This window comes from Phalacrocorax carbo, chromosome 1 (assembly GCF_963921805.1).
Source record: "Phalacrocorax carbo chromosome 1, bPhaCar2.1, whole genome shotgun sequence".
Taxonomy (NCBI): domain Eukaryota; kingdom Metazoa; phylum Chordata; class Aves; order Suliformes; family Phalacrocoracidae; genus Phalacrocorax; species Phalacrocorax carbo.
This window is the reverse complement of record NC_087513.1, coordinates 1,665,847-1,685,493: the sequence shown is the minus strand read 5'-3', so window position 1 is coordinate 1,685,493 and position 19,647 is coordinate 1,665,847. Positions and strand designations below refer to the sequence as shown.

Sequence of the window (19,647 nt, the reverse complement as noted above, 5' to 3'; positions counted from 1 at the left end):
AGTGCTGGAAAGTCAATGGGATCTCAGGTGCCCGGCACCTAAAAGAACACTAGTCAAAGGGAAAATGTACGTTAGCAGGTGAGCAAATAGAACCAGCTTGGCAAGTCTGCCGGGCCATGGCAGGGGGGGACAAGAAAGCTGTAACAATCGCTGAAGAGCTTTATTTGAAAAAAGCCCAAACAAAACAACCAAACCAAACCCAAAAGAAACCCCCACACCACGTTTTTATCTTCATGAGATGAGAAGAGCCAACAGAAAACGACGTTTGAGACTTCACTAAAAACGTGGTGCTCAAGAGGGACAAACCGCTGGGCCAGTTCGGTACAAGAGGGCAGTGGTGGTCTGGAGGCAGGGGCACAGGGGAAACTGAGGTTCAGAGCCCACATCCACGAGGAGCTCTTGGGAAGTTGAGAGAGCACATAAATTGTCCATGTCCTGCACGGTCAGAACGTGCCTCCCCACTCGGGGGACACAGCAGCACCACTGAGCCACTGCCCGAACGCAGCCCCTGCTGCCCTGAATCCCCCTCTGTAAAATGGTGTAGGAGGCATCCCTACCGCAGGGGCTATCATGAGGATAAATACATATCTGGGGTGTGTCATATATATATTATGACACTTAGGGTGTAAGATGAAGAATGGGGGCACAAAAATACCTAATTAAGGTACGTTTCATGCCATTAAAGAAAGGCAGTCCTACCACCTCTCCTCCCATCGCTCTGTCCCATTGCCACCACAGGCATCGTGTGGCCACACGATGAACTGTATTTGCTCGTGAAAGGGTTTGTTAAATCCAGGTCAGATCCCTGAATCACTTGACCAAACAGCTGCAGAAATGCTTGTACTGCCATAGCAGGAGAACAAGGGATGGGAGTGGGGAAGAGAGAGGATGAGACTGCTTTTTTGGGTGGGAGCATTGGGTTAACAAGCCTGCAGGCTAAGACATACAGATAAAGACAAAATTCTTGAAGGACAAGTTAAGCTACCAAAAGGAGTTTGTTCTAAACCACCTCCCTGATGCAGGCAACTTGATACCGAGTCAGCCATGCTTGGAAATGGAAAAGCCCGGGGGTTTCATTCACCTGGATGAGGGACACGGTGCCATCAGGGTTACTGAAGGTTTGTACCACTGTCTGTGACGGCACCAGGTGCGCTATACTATGTGTGGTCGTAGTCTGCTGCTGTGTCTGCTGATCCTCAAATGCGTAGAGTAGGTCTTCACGCCCGTGCTGCTTGTAGCAGTTCTTCACGATAGTCCGCAGCGCTTGGGTCCATGACACCTACCAGCGGAATGAAAGAGAGTGAAAAGTCAGTGTAAAAAAGTTTTCTGAGCCACTGCAGTGCTGCTACTGCTGTGATTTGCATGCTTGTCTTTACTAGGGTTTATTGGGTGGTTTTCAACCAATTCTCAAACAAATAGAAGGCCCCAATACCTAACACCTCTCTCCTCATCGCCTCCATTCCCCAAGACTCAGAAATCACCCTGGAGAGCTATTGCATTGCTGTGTACTGATACAGAATGAGCACATCTGGCCAAGGGGAAGGGAAGCTTCTCAATGAGATCTGTTTCACCAGCTTTCAAGGAATTCTAACTAAGGGATTGGGGCCAACAAGTAGAAAACCATCCTCACCTAGGAAAGCACCAACTGCCACAGCACCATTTCCAGCCTCCCTAAGCATCCCTCCCCATCCAACCAGACCTACATCAGCCTGCACAAGTCCTGCCCCTTGCACACCCTGGTAGCTTTCTTTATCTCCTTACGACAGGTTAGTAGAAACATCACCTGCACACAGGATCCATGGCCATAACTAATATCCAAGACCTTTTCACTCAGTTTTCTCACTCTTTTTTTTCCTGGCTCCACTGCACATCCTTGACTACATCCCTTTAAGTACAAAGGTCCCTGCAGCTCGGGATGGGACAGTAACCCTTCAAAGGCTTGAAGAGGCCATGATACAGACTCTACAGTAATGAACTGCGTACTTGGAGAGTAGACCTGTCTTAGGCCAGGTAGGCCGCTTCATAAGGCCAGACGAGCAGGCTCTGCAGCTAGCAAAAAGGACACCCGCTGCAGAAAGAGATGTGGCTTAAATACCTGCTTGTCACACAACCCCAGCAGGGACAGAGCAGGCTGAAGGTTACGTCTCTCTCATCTCATTGCTCTCCCAGGCTGAACGTCTGACACCAAGTCAAGGAACGGCCAGTGTCATAGTTTCTTCTGTCACTTGAGGGGAAAACTACTCCCACAAAAACTGGTTGCAAGCCCCAATTTGAAGGCAGACATGGGATACACACCCGCTGCTTCTGTTCCTCTGTGCGGACATCGCTGCGAACATTGGCCCACGGAATGTCCTCAGGCCACCAGATGGGCTTACAGCTTTCCTTGCCCCAGCCTGGTTTCCCGCGACCCGTGGAATACTTCAGCATCTCAGGGATGAAAGCTCGCAGCTGTGCCTGGAACAAACCACGGGAGAGGGTTGAGAGTTTTTTTAGGAACTCGTAGTTCTGGTAGAGTTATGACATTTAATCCTGTTGGAACCATCAACTGGAAGAGGCCTGAATGCCTAAGGAAGATGGACAAATATTTTATCATCTTCTCCTGAGACTCAGCTGAGAACATCTTAGTAGCATGGGGAAGAGCAGGAACAAAATTAAGTCAGCCAATTACAACAATAACGCACAAATATGCACCGTATTAACAGACTTCATGGTTCAACACTACCATGAAGAGAGCTAACCAACCTCAGAGGGAGGAAAAAAAAAAAGAATCAGAATAAAGCAGAAAAAACCCACACTTGATGTCCCCACAGCCACTGGAACTCAGATGCGAGCTGCTATGCATTTTACAGAGATGCTGCAAAGAGGATGGAACTTCAGTGAGCTGCCTCAATGTAAGAAAAACCCATTCTCACACATATACGTCTCCACCCCTGCAGAACTGGAGTAATTTTCTGAATCTATTCTTAACTTTTGCCAGGGTGGGGACACCTTTCAACCTGATTTTACTTCTCTTTAGCACCCACAAAAACTGTTCAACTAGCGACTGCTTTTACCAGGTGACAATACCTTAAATAGACCTGCAAAGCAAATCGAGCAGATATGTCACCAAGAGGAAGTAATATTCCTAGCGTTATCAAAAAGAATACAAAACTCACACAGGGTTTCGTGACACGTTTGGTTTTCGTACCGGGGACTGCCTGAAGCCTCAAGAAAAGGCTGGTTCAGTTGCAGAAACAGAGCAGGAAGAGAAGCAGTGCTCACAACCACATGCGCCAGAGAAAACCACGTTAACTTAAAGCTAAATAGCTGCATCTAAGAACACCTCCCTGCATCCTTTCATAGCCTTAATAGCAAGTTATTTGAGCTTGTGACAGTGCCGCTGGGAGTGCTCAGGCCACCTTACAGCCCCAAGACACCTGCATGTTCAGGGCTCCAGGGTACAGCCATGGAAGAGCGCGACGGGTCCAGCATCAATTGGTGCCCCAGCCACAACGCAGTCCCAGCTAGCAGAGGCACAGGGCAGCTCCCGCAGCACTTCTGGCCCAACCCTGATGATCTGCCACAACAATGCCCGCTCCTCCAAGCCACGATCTGGCTTGAATGACATCCTGGTTCCAAGTCTGGATATTGTATCCATTGGCTCCAAGCTGTAAATGAACTCATTTACAAGCTGCCTTTTCCACGTTAGCATAGGGAGTATGTACCAAAGTCCCCTCTAACATCTGTCAGAGGAAGGGAGGAATGCTTCAGACAAACGGGAGTCTGCAGATTGTCTCTGTGGTCTCTGCAAAAAGCCTAAAGCCCCTAAACTCACTGCTAAATGCACTGGGATCTGCAGTGGATCTTTCAGACACAGGACTGCTCTTCAAAGCCAGAGCCCAGCTGGAAGATGTAACGTGGGCCCTAACTTGCACAGTGAAATAGAAAAAGTAAGTGTGTTTGGGTAAAAAGAAACAATTTCTTTGTAAGCATGGTTTACTACATTGCAAGCAGTTTGCAGCAGTGGCTAGGGAATTTAAAGGCAATAAAACCCCATCATACTTGTGGGTCCATATACAGCGTATTTGTGGCACACTGCAGAAAAACCACCCCTGCTCAGAGGAGCAGCTGCATTTCAGTTCCTCCACTTCATGGACATCCTGAACCATCTCAGAGAAGCCATACCAAAACCCTGAATTATAGAGGCACAAAAAAGCCACCAGCTCGCCCATGCTCACACAAGTGTCAACCACTTTGATGCCCCTTTTTTCCAGCCCAGGCCAAGCCTGCCTGTGAGGCAGCTTCCCCATCTGTACCGTAGGGCCAACAGTCACCCTGACACGCATCAGGATCCCCAGTCAAGGCCCCATGTATTCAGTCAAATAAACCTGCTAACGGCATCAAGTTCCCTGGCACAAAAATAGTTAAAAGCTCCTTCCCAGAATTGCTATCTGCAAGCAATGGTCCTTGTTACCAGATGGATTAATTACTGGTCCTAGGGAGTTTGGCGGCTCAAGCTACTCAAGGCACTTGTTAAGGAGGGTTTGCCTTTAATCCGCCAGGGAGACAATCAGCAGCGGCATTACAACCTGCTCCAGCACAAGAACTTCTAATTAGTGCCATAACAAGACCTCACCCTGGCAGCTCGCAGGGCCCCAACACAGGCTGCGGCACCGAGACAAAGACCCTGCATCTCTCGGGGCGCAGCTGGGAGGAACCGCTGCAACCGCTTCGTCTGCAGGAGCCACGCGTTCTGCTGGCTCCATCCACAAACTACCTGGAATTCAAATCTCTGCTGAAAAAAAGACAGCAGCTCACTCCGGTGCGCATGGTTGTCAGCTCTGGGAAGAGCTCAAATAATCTCCAGTATGAAGAGTTTGAGTGAAACTATAAGAAATGTTTCTTTGACACCCTGTGGTACACAGACCAAGTGTCTTCTAGGTTTTAACATTAAGCTCAAGTGTTAGCAATAGTGAGCTAATCCTGATTCTACCATCTGCAACATCCCCAAGCAGAGACAACTGCGCTCCAGCGCTGGAAACAAGTTGTCCTGCATGCAGAGCACCAAGCAATGCTCCGGTCTTAAGGTTCACGCCCCGCTAAGGAAAGTGGTTTCTAGAAGGGAGCAGAACCTGTGGCTGGGAATTTTCTACCTGTCCTCTCAGCTCAGCCTCAGGATCTCCAAAAAGCAGCGCCTGGGAAAAGTGAAGTCAAGTCCACACAGGACCTTGGCTGCAGCTGGAAGTGGGCAAAGCAGCAATCGCAGCAAAGCACCCAGGTGTTTTGCTCACTGGCCCTTCTTTTTGCAACAGCCAGTTTTAGGCTAAATGTTCTTTGAGTTTAAAAGTTCCAGTTAATGTTTAAACACTCAGAGTAAAAAGCCAGGCATCTGTCAAGGCGTCAACCAAGCTGTCATCATGAGTTTCCTGCTATGAAAACCCGCGTGGCCCTGACCGAACTCTGCGAGGTCTCGCTGCCCAGGAGCTTTCTGGCAGGCACGGTGAGAGCGGGCTTGCTGCTGTCATAAATTCATCACGGCAAAGATGAGGCAGAGGGTCAGCCTGGGTGTCCTCAACAAGAACCAACAGCACTCAGCACCCAGGAGATGCAGCAGTTTATGCCTGGCCACAGGAATCCAACCCAAAATTAACAACCTGGTCATCACTACGAAAAGCAGGAGGTACTGTGGGTCTCCCCCACAGAAGCGTCTGCTCACGGACTTAATCTTTACGCAAATCTTTCTTCTCTTCCACCCTGAAACCGTGGTCAAGTCATAAGAGTGAGTGACCAGTTCTAATGTTTCAAAGGGGCACGCGTGGGGACCAGGCTGTCCCTCTCGGGTTCATCACCTCCTAGCAGAGTTTGGAGCCCTGAGCACTGGACACGACTGCTTGTCCTTGCTGGAAGTGAGGTACGGTGCAGGCTCTGAGCTTAAGCGCTGTAAAAGCAGGCAGCTGCCTGCATGGCAGTTAGAAGTATACACTCATCCTTGTATCCAGTACATCACAGGACTCGCTACCCTTCCCACTCTGCTGCAACAACCATCCAGTGCTAGAGCTCAGCTGCGTGGGGGAGCTGATTCCTAACTCTGGGGTGCCCTCACTGCAGAACAAAGATGATCCCTCTGCCACGTGGCGACTGACCTGCTGGGAGAGCAGAAACACAGGCTGTCCCCATATCACACCACTGATATGGACCAGAAGGGAGCACCAGCAAGCCTCGGACCTGGGTGATGGGGTCCAGCACTGCAGGATCATCCCTGCCCCTCCATGGAGGAGGATCCGACAGCTGCAAACTGAGTTTAGTTACCGTCTTTCAGCGCTTGGCTTCTCCTACACACAAACCGACACAAACATGAAGATACCTGCTGTTTGTGCAGAAGCTTTTTGCAGGGCAGCATGCAAACAGGCATTAAGATGATTTTTGATAGGCCCAGACAAACTTTCTTGGCTTGTATAAGCAGACTGCAAATCATAGCAGCGTATTAAATTTTAGAAAAGTCAGATAAAAGGAGAAATCACCAGTTCAGAAAAGCATAAACAAATTCTAGTGACCTTGGTGAGAGCTGACTGAAGCATCGACCTCACTATTACCCAGTCTTACTCCTTAATCATATCAGCAAGCAAGTGAGAACAAGTTTAAGGGCAAACTCGGGTCTGACATACAGTGTTGACGTAGCCAAAGTCCACAGAGCAATGAGATTTCTCTTTGTAGCAGCTGCAGGGTAAAAGCCCCACTGCAATACATTTTTTTCCTGCACAGCCAAGGTGGGTGACGCTCTCCATTCGCAAGTTTATAGAAGCATCTTTGCTCAGGCCAGTAAAGGCTTTATTTCCCTCAAGACCACGAGGGAAGCAGAGCAATTAAAAGGAGAGTTATTTTCACCTCTTTGTTGAGGACCTAATGCCTCTACCACCTGCCTGCTGACACCTGCAGCTGCTGAAAGCAGAGGCCTCGTGTTTCCCCTCCCTGTGACACACCTCTTAATTGCACTGCCCAATTTATATTTACAAATATATCCCAGTTTTCCATAGGGCTTTGTGCAACTTGGTTAAAAAAGCTCATTTCTTGTTAGAAAGTACAAAGAACTATATTGGCAGCTCCGGGAACCAAGGTTCCTACAAAAAACCAATGGCAGTTCTGGCTGCACAACGGTTGCAGCAAGGTAGGAGTCAGTTATCATCCATTCTCTCAAGCGAATGTATTTCAAATTGCAATTGTGACCTGGAAAAGGCAGCAGTGGCCTCATCGTGTTCAGCATACCTGTGTTTTGTTTCTATTTCAAGTTTGCCCCCAAGTCTGGCAAAAACTATATAGCAGCTGGATGCTTTCAAGCAACAAAATCATCTCATGAGCACCACATACCCCATCTTACTTGCGAAAATTTTACAAGGCAGACAGACAAAATCCACCCAGCAGTCTGCAGTCCTGTCCGCTAATTCTAGTGCTCTGCCCTCAAGTGGCCTGCAGCCATTCAAGGATCTCAGAATATTTCTTTTTAAGACATTCACAAAACATCATCCCTACGCGACCTGTGGGGAAACCGAGGCAGCGCGGCGCTGGGCGCCCACACCACAGCGGCTGGGCTAACCGGGACAGCGACGGTTGGCCAAACGGGGCACAAAGAGCGTGCAGCTGTCCACAGCTCAGGAGAAACCTTCCTCACAAAGCTGTTTTGAGTTATCCCGTTGCACTAAAAAGATGAGGGCTAACTCCTAAGAAGATACTGCTTTTACCGTAATGCAGCATGAGAGGACTTGAAGTAAGAGGCTCTACGTTGCTACGCTACTGCATCGGCAGTTTGCACACTTGCTGGCCGAAGGCGCTGCGGAACATGGAGAAGAAGAACTGTTTCTCATGTAACAGAGCCACAAGAAGCCTGGGAACACAGGAGCGTTGCACGTGGAGGGGGAAAAAAAGCGCCCTGCCAGCAACTGGTGTCTTGGACTGGAGAGCTGAGTCACAACGTGGAAACGCAAAACAATCAAGCCCCAGGGGCAACCTGGCTTGGCCAAAGCTGTGCAATGTTTCCAGAAGACCGAGGCCGTGTCACGTTTGGGAGAAAAAGAAAAAAGTCTCTCAACTTATTTTTAGCTTAACATGAAAAGTATTAGTATTTTATCCACAGAATTCCATTGATATTAGTATTTTATCCACAGAATAGAAGCAGGAAACACTTCAGCAACCTTTGATGTTAAAATATTTTATTTCCAACTCTATCGCAAAAACCAAATAATATGCATTATAAATCCAGCTGAAGGTTTCTCTGAAGTGAGAGCTTATCACTTTTATTGCTGCTTTGATGGCACGTGCAGCATTAACAGCCAAACAGTTGACAGATCTTTTTCCTGGCCCTTTTATACGTGCACATATTCTGCGCACACAAGCCAGAAAAGTTTCTCAGACTGGACTGCAACAACCTCACCTCCTGATCTCATTCACCCGCTCCCGTTTCTCTCTCTTTCTCATTTCCTTCCACCACCCCACCAGCAACAGCTCAATTGCTCTGTTCCCTCCTCAGAGCCCACGTGCCGTGGGTACGCGCACCTCCAGCTTCACTGCTCGCACCACGCTGGGATGGCCTCCCTCTGCCTCGTCAAACCTCCACAGCGATGTCTCCTTCTCCTTGCTTTAAGTCCCAGACACTTCTCTTGCTGTTACTCAGCTTAATTACTACAATGACGAGGCCATAAAGTCAGGCAAACACAAGCATTTTGTTTGCCAATACAAATTATCTCAGAGTTACATACCTGTGATCTTTTGCTGGTCTTTCATTTTACTTTAAAAGTAAAACATTTCCATTTTTTACTTTCCGTTTTCATGGGAAACTGTTAATGATACAGAACAAAAGCTGGCTGTGAACAGCTCTTGCAGATACCACCTTTCACAGTGGCTTAAAAATCCAGAAACTAAGTTTTGTCTTATGTTGTCATGGATTAAGAACATGATCTGTTACCAGCCAAGGCACAGTAGATTTCTTTGTAAAATGTTACTAGAAGTGTGATCTTGTCTGATTCCACTCAAGTAATGGAAATAGCGTTTTGACCAGAATGTGATCTTTCTGCAGAGCACTGAGGAAATCCGCACATTTCTGCTCTACAACACCACCTCTTTGTACGTTGCCCAAAGCCTCTGACCTTTCCATCTTGCTACTCCCTCTGAAGAAAGTGGCTTTCAGCATTTAAAATTTGTTGTGGTGCATCAGACCGAGCGTATCCAGAGCCTCCTGCAAAACACACTGACCTGCATTCAGGTCCTGCACCCCAGGGGAAGGAGATTTCCCTACAGATGATCCCTCCCACACTAAGGAAGCTTCCCTGGAGGGTTCCCTCCGCTTTCTCCTAGCAATAACGAAGTCAGCAAAGGGCTGGACCTGGAGAGAACAGGAGTCACTCACATCCCTAGGGCAGATGATTCCCTGGCACCATCAGAACTATCTCACTCAGGCTCTGACCTGGAGTTAAACCACCAGCAAGCTCTCCTCTGCTCCAATCCACAGCAGACAGAGGAGGGAATGAACTAGAGACACAATAAATGTTGAAGGAGGATAAGCCAAAAAGGTACTCTGCAAGTGACCTTCCTGACCTCAGTGCCTAAAAACCACTGCGAAGTGCGGAACAAGTTATCTTCTCTGTTCATAGTTTATGGGAGGTGGCAAACACAGCTCAGAGAGGAACACGCCCAGCACCCTGAGCTCTGGTCCCTACCAGCATCTCTACTGTTTCATGTAGAAAATAAGCACCAATAACAAAGCCTCACATCTAACTACTATCTGAGCTGTTACAGGCCCATGGGAAAGAAGAGATCAAATGCATCCCCAGGAGACGAGGATGTAAGCTCCGCTGCAAAAGAACAGGATGTGACTGCAAGATGCCAAATCTGGTTCTGGCGTGTCCTGCCGCTTACCTGGGTCATCTTGTCTACCGAGACAGGAATGCCATCGATGGTGAGGGGTGGCAACTCTGAGTTAACCTCCTGAGGTGCAGGAGCATGCTCTGCCAGTGCGGACTCCAGGTCTTCCAGGATCATGCTCTTGTACTTGCGTACCTGTGGGGAATCGTTAAGCTCAAGTAAACAAGGTGAGGAGCACCAGGAGAGGCAAGGGCAAGGACGCAGGACCAGCCACCTTCCCCAAGGTGCTGCAGAACACAAGGAGCAAACAACACCACAGCTGGCAAAGAAAAATACCCACTGGCCCCAAAGACTTGGCCACATCGAAGAGCTGATGATGAAACATCAAGTAACACTGGCAAGTGGAAGTATTTACAGGATTAAAAGAAAAAGTTCTGAAGCAAGGCTTATCACGGTCAGGATCTGCTCTATTTACTGTCTGGTCTGCAATAAGGTGCAAGCGCTGACAGCTGAGCTGAGTTCAAACATGTCACTACTACCTGCTCCCTCTGATTTTTAATCCAGGATATGCAACCCTGGTGAGACATGCTAGGCAACCCTCATGCAGCGCATGTCAGTGCTACCCTCACGTCCATACACTCTCAGCTCCTGTTTCCAGGGTTTTAAACATGACCATCAGATCACAACCAGGCTTGCAAAGCTGCCTTGAGCAGAATGAAACCTGCAGAGAAGGTGAGCAATTTATCACATAGCTTTTCCTACAGACACCTACCACGTTCTCCAAGGGTGCAGCACCGAATACTTTAAAGACAGGATTGGGTTTGGAGGGTGAGATGCACAGGACGATGGCCTGCTGCCCTACTCTGGTGGTGTACTCATCCAGCGTGGCTCGGAGCTTCCTGAAACAGAGATATAAACCAGTGAACAGGTATCAGCTGAAAGTCCTGTAGAAACACAACCCTTTGCATTGTAAACTGCCTTTCTTAGAGCTACCCATCCACAAACCAGGTGAGAAACGGAGCCCCAGCTCGTCAGATTAGCCACATGTACTGCTTATTCCTCCGCTCCCGCAGGCCTGCTGTATTCCCTGCAGTCACCCAGCAGCTCAAATATCAATTTTTCTCCCTTCTCTCCTTTTTCCATTGATGTAAAAAGTAAAGAGAAATCACCAGAGCAGCAAAGCTCGGACAGCGTCTGCACATCCACCCTGTCACCATCTAAGTGTATTAGCAATACAAAACTTGTAAAGAACTTGAATGATTCCACAACAGAAGAGTGCAAACACAGGCTGTTTTACCTCCAGCCTCACAGCAGCGCAGTGCAATTCTCTAGTACCAAAGGCCTGCTCAAACCAGAACCGTAGCATTCAACCAACGGCTACACCACAGGCAAGAACCAGAAATATTGCAACAGCTCAGCACAGGAAAACCAGGTGTTCAGACACCTGCCACATCAGCAAGTCCCTTTGGAATGATCTCTCTGTAGGAAGAAAATGTTCCATCATACACTTTCCGCCTCTAACTCACTTTTAAGCGATGCAAGAGAATGTGTCAGAAATGTCAGCAGAAACTCACGAAGCAAGAGAGGACTAGCAGTTATCTCCAGATAACCTGAGCGCTCCGTAAGGTGACGGTTTAGTGTCTGCCCTGGTCATTTCAGAACCTGCTGTTAAATGCAGACACGTTGCCAAAAAGCACCAACACCACCACCAGCTATGCAGAGATCCTAGAATCAGAAACTCTAACTTCCCACTCAATTCACAGTGGCTTAAATATCAAGCACAAACACGTCGAACTGATCAGAGCGCAGAAAAACGATGCATTTTGTCAGTAACTTGCATGTAGGAAAATGAAGTAGTTGCATGATGGGAGAAGAAATAATTCCTTTAAATAGGAGTTTCTTTAAAAAGATATTGTTCACATTTCAAGAGAGAAAAGAATTTGCTCCTCAGAAACGTTGCAGTAAACATGGCTGGGTCATCAGAGTTGGGGGAAGGAGGGGAAAAACAGAACGGAGCTGTAAAAAAAAAAACCACACACATATTATTTAACACTAACCCTGCTCCATTTTGTTCCAGTTTGATCATGCGCAAACAGTGTTGTGGGAATCAGCAGATGAGTAAGCAGAATATAAGGAAACCAACTTAATTCCTCACCAACTTTAGAAGAGTTAGAACAGGAGAGAAGGAGAAAAGGCAAAACTCTGGCCATCGCTGTTTCAGTGCATTAAGCGTGCACGCAGAAGGAAGCCAGCAAGAAACGGGGTGACAAATACCCCAGCTCTTGCAAGGTAACCCTATTAAATCCAAAACAATTTAAAAAGCAAAAATTGCTTTGTTCCAAAACCTAGTAAATAGTACTAGCCAATATTTACGAATGCTTCCTGAAGACGGAGCTGCAGGTGATCTCTCCAGGCTTGCGGAAAGCCTGTGCAGTCACTTCAGCACCAGTGCTCCTAGGTGGCCATCAGGCGGGCAGACAGCCTCAGAGCACCTGTAACGCAACACCTGAAGGGCTATGGAAGTTTGGTGCCTACAGAGCAAGTTTCTAAAGCCAAAGAACGTGTTTCAGCTCTGGCAGGCATCTCCCCTTGGCTATTCTCCCCCAACACTGTGCACTACAGGCTGGGTCAGTCTTCAGCGTGGAGCTCACACAACGGGGTCTGCTGGCAAAGGAAATTCAGGTACATACACACACTAAACTTATTCACATGATCACTTCATAATGCAGAAAAGACTTTTTTCATTAGGTAGATAAGTCCTTTGTGCCATTGCAGAGCTGGGCTCTGGATTCTCAGGCCAGCTACTGTTAAAGCCACTACAAATACCTTGCAAGGCAGTGTTACCATGCCAGATTTAACTTGTGACTAGCTGGGGCTAAAACAGAACGGTGGATCCCACTAGAACAGTCATCTCAGTCATGGTGATCATAATATCATCTTAAAGATGAGCAGAGATGCAATTTAACCCATTTCTGCAAACTCAAACACAGCTCTTGGGTTCAACGACATCCGAAAAAAAACCAGCCATCCCCAAGCTGGGCAACTTCTGGACGGGACATGGTCTCACCACGCACAGCACTGGAGGCAGATCGAGGATGCGGACCGAGGTGTCAGAGTGCAGCAGGCAGAGGTCCTTACCGTAGCAAACGTGTCTGCTGCCTTTTGCGGATTGATGGGTTGGATTCAAAAACGTGTGGTCGCTTTCGTTTTTTACCCGTTGCCACGGCAGCAGCTGCTGCCATCCCCACAGGGCCTGGAAATCAAACCAGAAAGGGTGAATCAGCGCACACAGTTCAGGAACTGGCCCGAAAGGACATGGCCATTGCCCCCCTGCCAGGGGTGGGTCCCAAGGGCTCAGCTCAAGGGCCTCCCCACCAGGTTGGGGTGACCCGAATTTCCCTGCTGAGCTCCCCAGCAGCCAGGATCTCTCTTCTCCGGCATCAGAAAGGTGTATCAAAAGACTCCGTTCCCCAAACTGGCGAGTGCCACCTCTGTCCCAGGTGAAAGCCACACATTTCAGTCCAGAGTTTTCCGTGCAATCACATAATTATGCATTTTCTCTTCCAAACACACTGAAAAACTCTCAAGTATGCCAAGACTTTAAATAACTGACTGTAATTGAGGAGATGCCGGTGGCAGGGGAGAAGAGACAGGGTACAGCACCATGAGTCCTGCTTGGACACCTCAAGTACAGCATCAGCAGTCCAAGGCTTTCCCCAGGGATTAAAAGATCAGCTTTGATGTGAAAGAAATTGTAAAACAGAGCCAATGGCAGCGTCCTGCAACAGCCGCATGAAGAACAGCGGGGATCATGGCAGGGCAGTGCTATTGCTTTCGTGATCAAACTCTAGACACAGAATCTATGTAAGGGGAAGTTTCATGAAGTTAATTGGAAGTAAACCAAGTAACGTGCTTGTCTCGGTGATGTCCAGAAATGAGCGCAGGGTCAGAGTCAAAAAGCCCTGGTCTCCAATGCAGGCTCAAGGCTTGCCTTGACTCCTTAGCAGACTTCAGTTGCTCTGTGTGTAGTTGCTCCATATGTCAGAGATGAAAGATCACATCAGGGGTCATAAAAGCACTATATCTTGTGTTTAACAAAGATGCAACTACTGGATCAGGAAGTCTTAAGCTACCAATCCATGCAAGCTGGTAGGTGATAACAAAAGCAGTGTCTGATTATACATTTTCTCTAGGCAGCTTCTCCGGGAGATGGGACACTGCAGTCACAAAGCTCTGGGCCAACACCACAGAGCCAGGTTTTGTTAATCAGTAACAAAGTGGGCATAGCAAGCACCGCTGCATAGTGCTCCAACGATCCTGCGCTTGTGAAAAACAGAATAAAAATGTTGCCTTTTGGGGGACTGGAAAAACATTTGCTCCGGAGAAGCAAGGAAAGGCCGTGCTGGGCTCTTGGGCAAGCTTCGGGCTGGATGTGCCAGACCATGCCGCAAACCGAGCACCCAGGCTTGGGAAAATCTTGTGTGCTAGAAGGAAAGGAGGAAAGAAAACATACTGCAGCAGCTGAGGCTGGAAAATTAATAAGCGAAGGGCATGGGATGCTCAGTGGGGTGGTGGAACTTCACAGGTTTGGTCAAGCACATCAAGTGCTTCATTCATCAGATAAAGTCTGAAACGGAGTCAGACCAGTCTCTGAGCGCTTATTTATTACTGCATTTTTCTGTTAATGAGACAGATCCACTACAAGGCAAGTCTGGAGGACAATCGGCTGGTGCTTCTCTGGCAGGAATTTGTGATTCTGAAATACTTTGCCAGTCCAGATATGCCAGGACCCTTTGTGGCATCTCCTTGGGACAGGCCTAGCATGCGAGCTCCCTGGCTAAGCAGGGTTGCATAGCACTCCTGCATTATTTTTGCTGTTGTTTATGTGGGCCTGAAATAAGCTTGCTCTTTGACACAATCAGTATTTTAGTTTTGCTTTTTGAGGCAGCATTTACCAGGGACACTTTTTACTGCACAAACCCGTCTCTTATTCCCAGTACCTCTATACTACAAACAAAGTGAGGCAAGATTCAAGCAGCCAGGAGACCTTACAAGGAAGCGTTATTAAAGCCAGGGAAATAAGGAAGCATTCAGAGCGTGCCAAGGGGTGACAAGATCACCCACCACCCTCAAGCACCGTTTGCGCCCTCTGCACAAACGCTACGTTAGACGAACGAGGCCGAGCATCCCGCTGACTTTACCTGCTGCAGCCAGGTGGGCGGTGACCTCGTCGGCAGCTGTGGAGTTGAGGATGTCAGAGTCATCGTAGGAGGTGTCCTCTGGCGAAGACGGCGAGTCTTCGTCCGCGCTCAGCATGCTGTGCTCTGTGTAGGTGGCCACATGGACCTGCTGCACCTGCTGGGCCACTGCGTGGGCCTCGATGGTGGCCATGTGCTCTGTTTGGGTCACCCCGTGTTCTTCCATCAATAGCTACTGTCAGAGACAAAAATCAGAGGAAGGGGTTACTGACACTGATGCACCACAAGGGAGGGCAGCCAAAGGTTTCTGAGCCAGCTAGGTGAGCAGGCCGCGACCAAGAGGGAACAAGAGATTACCTCCCCCAGCAGCAGTGGTCTTCTACGAGAGGGAAATAATGACTGTACCAGGAGCCAGAAGAGGAACTTGAAGTTTAAGAGTTTTGAAAAATCCATACTTCCAAACAAGATGGCATAGCACCCAGACGCAGACACCTTTGCTGGAAGAAAGGTCTTTAAGGATCTTGTAGCCCCGAGATTACTTGCCCCGCACACGCTACATATTAAGAGCTCTGATCAAAGCTGGAACTTATATTTGCCACTTCAAGGTCTAGCTTTTAGAGAAGATGCTCAAGGGCGATGCACAGTCTCCCTCCTCCAACCTCAATAGCTCAGGACACAAACGAGGATGCCAGTACAGAAGTCTCCTGGCAGCAAGTTGCATCCTACAGACCACTTTTATTGCATTACTTGTTTAGAGTCCGGAAGCAGGCAAAATCATCACAACCCAAGCACAAACATTACATAAAGCATATTTATTTAATGCATCTAGTGGTAAACCACTGAGCAAAGTAGCAACTTACATAGTCAGCAGGGCACTGGACCACACGCCATGAACATAAATCTGCACAGAAGGAACAAGACAGGAGGTACGTAGATATTTTCAGTGTGAGTCTACCATACATTTGTAGAAACAACAGCACATCCTTAAGATATTTTCAAACTACATTAGAAGAATTAGGACATCAACACTCAAAAATAGATTCCCCAAAATCCTTAGGGCAAACAGCAGAAGAGATGACCAGCTGTAGGGAACAATAAAACACATGCAGCAAATTCTGACCCTGTAAGTATAGCCGTTGAATGTAAAGCTCTTGATAGACACCTTCTTCATCGTCCCATAAATACATGACACTTTGCAAATGACCAACGTGACAAAAGCCTCGGCCTGGCAAAATAAAGACCAGACTTCTACTGACCATAAAAAAACCCCATCACATCCTGATGACCAAACCATGGACTGGCAGGACTGACGAGGCACTGGGACCCAGACCAGGAGAAAGCACCTTGCCAGGAAGGTTATTTTGACCAAACTAGCCAATAGTCATACACAAAGAAGGAGCAATGAATTGAGACTTGGCAAGAGAGACTATTACAAAGGTGGGGTCCATGGAAGAAATGGAGAAGAGAGGACACCTCAGCCGAAGCTGCTAACATGAGCAAAGAGGATTAGGTGGGAGGCAGAAGGGGGTTAAAGGAGATGACCAGAGTCTTGCTCTGGATTCAGGAGAGAATACGAAGGGACAAGGCATGACCAAAGCTGTGGACGAGGAAGTATTTTCTGCAGCCACATTTTAAGCGGCAGAAGCTCAGAAGCAAGGGAGCGGTTGCTATAGTCCAGACAACAAATGGAAGAAAGGGTAGGGTGGGGAGTGACTTGTATTTAGATGTATTTATTTCTACCTCAAATCTATTGACCAAAGAGCTGAAATACGACTTTTTTTTTTTCCCCCATCACCAGCTGGTTTCTAAAGGCTTGTTTCCACAGGCCTCAAAACTCCTGCAATTCAGTGAACTGAACATTAGGGGTGTTTATAAAACAGCTCTTCCAAAGGCAGGTCCAACTTAAAGATACCAAAAATATAATGCAATTATTTTAGAGAGTCCTGTCCTCAAAACACGACCCATTTTCCACATTTTACTTAAGCGCATCTGCTTTTACAGGAAACAAAAGCTGCATCTCAAATGCAGGGAAAATATTCCCCAGACAGCACTAAGAGAAAGCTTCCGTTCAAATGCCAGAGGCAAGTAAGTTGTTGAACAGGGGATGAGATGAAGTCTCTGATGTAGCAGCAGGACAAAGATATTGAAAGGAGACTTGGAATGAGACAAAGTCGTCTGTTGTGTACTAAGCCAAAGCACCCATTACCATGAGAACAACGCTGCCTACATTACAACAACCAAACTATGCTGGTCTTCCCTACTTGGGTCACACAGAGGGTAGTTGCAATCTATCACCTCATCTGGACTTGCCCGACTAGCCAAGACTTTTGCAAATGTCGTGTTTTCCCTGAATTGGCTGTGGGCAGTCAGACAGCCACCCTCTTGCTCAACAGATCAAGTTTCCCAACCATCATATCCTAGGGTTTACGACGAGTCAGCTCCACGGATTCACTGGCAAAATGAATTCATTCCTGCTGCAGCCACCATAGTGGCCTTTGTCTTCCTGAAAAGCAAATCTGACCTAGCCATTTCGGCACAGTTTCTCATTTATTAATACAAAGAAATCCAGCCGGATCTTTCCAAAGCCTTACTGAACTTTCCAAAATGCCAAAACCAATCTCCAAAGCATTTTGCCCTGCTCAACTCTGTCCGATTAACCAACAATTCAGACCTTAAAGGCCAAGCTCCTCGGGAAGTACCTGCCTCCCTCCACTGACCAGAAAGGGAGGCCACAGCGACCTGCCTTCTAACGCAGACATCGTGGCTTCATAGTTAAAACCCAGAAAAGAGTACAGGTTACAGAATCCCCTTGTTTTCCCTGTCTGTCTACAGCTGGTTTCTCTTCAATGCTACACACACTTCTAATAACAAGAATCACATAAAATGAACGGTTTCTACTAAAATACCACTATTTCCATACATAACACCAACTTCATTGTGGAGCATCAAAGCTAACTCCATTAATTTTGTCATCTTCATGGGGGATAGAAGAAGAAGGGAACTGTATGTATTTAGGCAGTGGATTTTCATCCACGAGATGCCAACAGTGCTCTAATGCACAGCTAGATTGTAAGTGTTAGGGTGATACTGGTTTAATATTGGTTTGGGTTTCCCAGTTTGGACGAGTCAGTCTGGTTAAAACCAGGGATCCATACTCCTAAGTGAGATGTGAGGAAGAACTTGGTCACATATTTAATTATGCAGCCAGCTGGCATGTGACGGAGGGAAGCATGGTCTTGTGGCTAAAACAAAGAAACAAATATCAGGATACAGGTCCAATACTGGAAGCTGCCCAGATACCGTGGCACTAGAATCACCCTCAGTACTGGGAAGGCTGAGGAAGGGGCACATCTCCTATATTTACACTTCCACAAACGTTACTGTCCCAAGAAAGTGAGTTTCTTGCCCATGAATCACACAGAATCCCAGAATCCCAGGCTGGAAGGGACCTCAGGGATCATCTAGCCCAACCTTTCTGGGAAGAGCACAGTCTAGACAAGATGGCCCAGCACCCTGTCCAGACGACTCTTGAAGGTGTCCAACATGGCCGAGTCAACCCCCTCCCTGGGGAGATTATTCCAATGGTGACTGTCCTCACTGTGAAAAATTTCCCTCTCGTGTCCAGTCGGAATCTCCCCAAGAGCAACTTGTGTCCATCCCCCTTGTCCTCTCCACGGGGCTCTGTGTAAAAAGGGAGTCTCCATCTTCTTTGTAGCTGCCCCTTAAGTGCTGGTACACGGTGATGAGATCCCCTCTGAGCCTCCTTTTCTCAAGGCTGAACAAACCCAGCTGTCCCAGCCTATCCTCGTACGGCAGCTTCCCAGTCCCTTGATCACCTTGGTGGCCCTTCTCTGGACCCCTTCCAGCCTGTCCACATCCTTTTTGTACAGCGAGGACCAGAACTGCACACAGTGCTCCAGGTGAGGCCTGGCAAGCGCTGAGTAGAGCGGGATAATGACTTCTTTATCTCTTCTGGCGATGCCCTTTTTGATGCAACCCAGCATCCCGTTGGCCTTCTTGGCCGCAGCAGCCACTGTTCGCTCATGTTGAGCTTCCTGCCCACCAGGACCCCCAGGTCCCTTCCCACAGAGCTGCTCTCCAGCCAGGTGGATCCCAGTCTGTGCTGCACAAGAGACCCCCTAAAAGGTCCTAAATGGTATAGATGGAAAACTAAATTCAATTGACCACAAAGAGATGTTTCCAAACTTCCGTTTCCTATCCAGGCATGCACTAGAGCAACTCAAGCCTGCGGGACAGCAGAAGTGCTGTTGTGAGAGCGTTACAAACCTACTGAGGTTACAGCTAAAGCCACATCACCTTCAAACTCACAATCCTCCCTAAAAGTCTGCTAGAGTTGGATCTTGCTGCTGTCCAACCCTGTTTACCACTTAGACTGTAATATTAGAACTATCCAAAAATAGCAGCAGTTCAAATACCGCCAGTAGGGAAAGGACTACGGTGCTGAGGGACACTGAAGCAAACTGAAAATTTCTGGTTAAAAAAAAAAAAATAATCAGCCATCATGTCCTTCCAGCAATTTATTTTGCCATTTTGCCATCACCATAGAAATACTGGAGGGGGCGGGCAGGAGGGGGAAGATTCCAGGATTCCATGCAAA

At 47.8% G+C, this 19,647-nt stretch overlaps 1 protein-coding gene across 9 annotated transcripts in view; it reads right to left on the bottom strand.

Annotated features, from left to right (window-relative positions):
* Positions 1 to 19,647, bottom strand: part of NRF1 (nuclear respiratory factor 1) — a 73,465-nt gene that overhangs the window by 37,734 nt on the left and 16,084 nt on the right. For 4 of the 9 annotated variants that reach the window (XM_064441706.1, XM_064441713.1, XM_064441723.1 and 1 more), the window contains exons 2-7: positions 15,033 to 15,261; positions 12,970 to 13,084; positions 10,604 to 10,730; positions 9,886 to 10,026; positions 2,296 to 2,454; positions 1,082 to 1,279 (exon numbers count right to left, since the gene is read on the bottom strand). In XM_064441706.1, coding sequence (XP_064297776.1) covers positions 1,082 to 1,279; positions 2,296 to 2,454; positions 9,886 to 10,026; positions 10,604 to 10,730; positions 12,970 to 13,084; positions 15,033 to 15,255 — 963 coding nt within the window. In that variant the 5' untranslated portion in view covers positions 15,256 to 15,261. Of the gene's footprint in view, positions 1 to 1,081; positions 1,280 to 2,295; positions 2,455 to 9,885; positions 10,027 to 10,603; positions 10,731 to 12,969; positions 13,085 to 15,032; positions 15,265 to 15,386; positions 15,527 to 15,889; positions 15,931 to 19,647 lie in introns of those variants that run through there. The other 5 variants (XM_064441715.1, XM_064441716.1, XM_064441720.1 and 2 more) reach the window with 5 other exon arrangements.